Source organism: Gadus morhua, chromosome 7 (genome assembly GCF_902167405.1).
Source record: "Gadus morhua chromosome 7, gadMor3.0, whole genome shotgun sequence".
Lineage (NCBI taxonomy): Eukaryota > Metazoa > Chordata > Actinopteri > Gadiformes > Gadidae > Gadus > Gadus morhua.
Window position 1 is genome coordinate 15,593,419 of NC_044054.1, and position 2,500 is coordinate 15,595,918.

The following is a 2,500-nucleotide window of genomic DNA, read 5'->3' on the forward strand; positions in this document are numbered from 1 at the left end:
ACGCTCCACGGGGAGAACCGAAAAAACTTCCTTTACACGTCGTAAACAATCCATGTCCAACCAGCACCTCTGTTACTTATTATCGGCAGGGGTCACAGCCCATTGAATCGAGGGAACATCAGAGGCCCGGTGAAGACGTCAGGCAAGCCCCCCCCCCCTCCCCCCCCCCCCTCTTGATGTGCAGCCTGCAGTCATGATGACAGATGCACATGTTCAAACTGAATGATCCACAGACCTACAGCTTGCTGCCATGCCATGATGAGAGTAATACGCCATAGGTGTTCTCGTTGAAGGTGTCGTCTCTTGGATGATCTGATGGTCCTGACCTACAGGGCAGCAGACGGAAGGGTGGTGTCAGGTCCAGAACTGAGGTGGGCTTTGAGGGCGACCACTGCACCAGGATGCGTGGTTGACTGGGCTCCTCCAAGAGGGTGGGATGCACCCAGGGCCTACTGCTGTCGTTGCTGCTGCTGCCAGACAGACGCGTCACAGACGCAGACCGCAGAGACCTGCTGCTGGAGCGCAGCCGTTCCTCCCTCAGTTTTCCTCTCCTGTTGAAGGGATAACGTCTGAGCAGATCAGTGGTTTCTCTTCTGAACAAGCTTCTTTCTCTCTCTGCCTGTGAACCCATCTCCCGGTCGCTCACTTGTTGGTTTTTCTTTTATCAAAGAGCTTCTTGGCTGTTTGGGCCGTGAGGAACGCAGAGACCTAAATCCCTGAAACGTTGCGTGCAACGTTGTATGCAACGGCATGCAACGTTTCCTGCATGAAACCCTTTTCACCGAGAGGGAACCAGCAACCCCTCACATTCTAGTTTGGGTCCATTGAATGTGCTTTTAATAAAGACTGTGGTATAGAGAGACCTTCTCCTTGGAGGCAGACTCAGGAATTATTTGAATGGAAAAAATTGCTTTTTATCAGCTTGGAATGTTTTCCAACGTGTTAGGGAAGAGCTGCTTAGTGGCCCTTTATCATCCAGTATCGAGCGTTATTCTCCCTTCAGATGCTAACCTCCCAGCTCCGCTGGGACCAGCTGCTGCTGCCGCCGCAGAGGAAGGGCACCTCAATGCCCACAGAACCACACGTTTGCTACGCCCGTTTCTATGCTTCTACAGAACCGCACCTCCCGCCTTCCTTCCGTCTCCTTCCCTCTCCTTGCGTCTCCTTCCGTCTTCTTCCTTCTCCTCTTTCTCCTCTTTATTTTCTCTGTGTTTTCATCGCCCATCTTTCCAGAGCCCCTCGCACCTCCTGCTCAACAGCCAATCTCATTCGCTGCCCCCTACGCTGCCTTAGTCTTCCACTTAGCCTTCTCCTTATTCTTCTCCTTAGTCTCCTCATAGTCTTCTCTTTAGTCTTCTCCTAGGTCTTCTCCTTAGTCAACTCCTTCGTCTTCTCCTTTGTCCTTCCCTTACTCTTCATCTTAGTCGACTCCTAAGTCTCCTCCCTAGTCTTCTCCTTAGTCCGGTCCTTAGTGATCCCCTTAGTCATCTCCTTAGACTCCCCCTTAGTCTTCACCTTAGAATTCTCATTAGTCTTCCCCTTAGTCTTTTACTTAATTTTCTCCTTAGTCATCTCTTTAGTCTTCCCATTAGTTGTCTCCTTAGTCTTCTCCTTAGTCCTCTCCTTAGTCTTCTCCTTAGTCCTCTCCTTAGTCCTCTCCGTAGTCTCCTCCTTAGTCCTCTCCTTAGTCTCCTCCTTAGTCCTCTCCTTAGTCTCCTCCTTAGTCTTCTCCTCTGTCCTCTCCTTAATGCTTCCCATGAGTGCACACAGAGCAGACTCTCTGCACATCAGTCAACATGTCTGGATGCACGGCCATGCCTCCCATCGCTGCCTATTATCCCTGCCGTCAGGTTTATAGTAATGGTCCTGGAATTTATGAACGACTGGGATGGACTTTGGTGCTGCACCGCCGGGTGACACGATGAATGATGGGGTTCATCTGAGTTCCATCGCCTCCTCCTGTCCTCTCTGCTCCTCTCCTGTTGGTTCCTCTGTGCTTCTCTCCTCCTTTAATGTGTTGACAGTTTCTTTCTTACTTTACGTCTGTCTGTCTGTCTGTCTCTCTCTCTCTCTCTCTCTCTCTCTCTCTCGCTCTCGCTCTCTCTCTCTCTCTCTCTCTCTCTCTCTCTCTCTCTCTCTCTCTCTCTCCAGCCTCTAACGATCATCTACAGAACATCTACAGGAATCCTCCCATCTATAAGAGACAAGGTACATTGTGTAATATGTAAAGCACCAGTGTATTCTACCTGCTGCTGGTCTTGTGCAGAGCTTCTGGTTCATAAGAGTCTGTAGGAGGCAGAGGGACCTCCAGGGCAGTGGCTGGTCCACCCTCAAGCAAAAGGTCTTGGGTTTGATCCCCATTTTCCACAGCCTACCTGTAGGCATCCTTGAGCATACTTTCTATGGCTGTGTATCTAACCCCAGTTGAAGCTCAGGGTTCAATGGCAGACATTCCTTCCATCCACAGCAGGTAAATGTTTGCCAGTTGAATGCTGTAATG

The 2,500-nt window shown here is 50.4% G+C and overlaps 1 protein-coding gene across 5 annotated transcripts in view; it reads left to right on the forward strand.

The window, feature by feature from the left end:
* Nucleotides 1-2,500, forward strand: part of LOC115547871 (actin-binding LIM protein 3) — a 40,046-nt gene that overhangs the window by 27,790 nt on the left and 9,756 nt on the right. For all 5 annotated transcript variants that reach the window (XM_030362365.1, XM_030362364.1, XM_030362366.1 and 2 more), the window contains one exon: nucleotides 2,152-2,208. In XM_030362365.1, coding sequence (XP_030218225.1) covers nucleotides 2,152-2,208 — 57 coding nt within the window. The remainder of the gene's footprint in view (nucleotides 1-2,151; nucleotides 2,209-2,500) is intronic.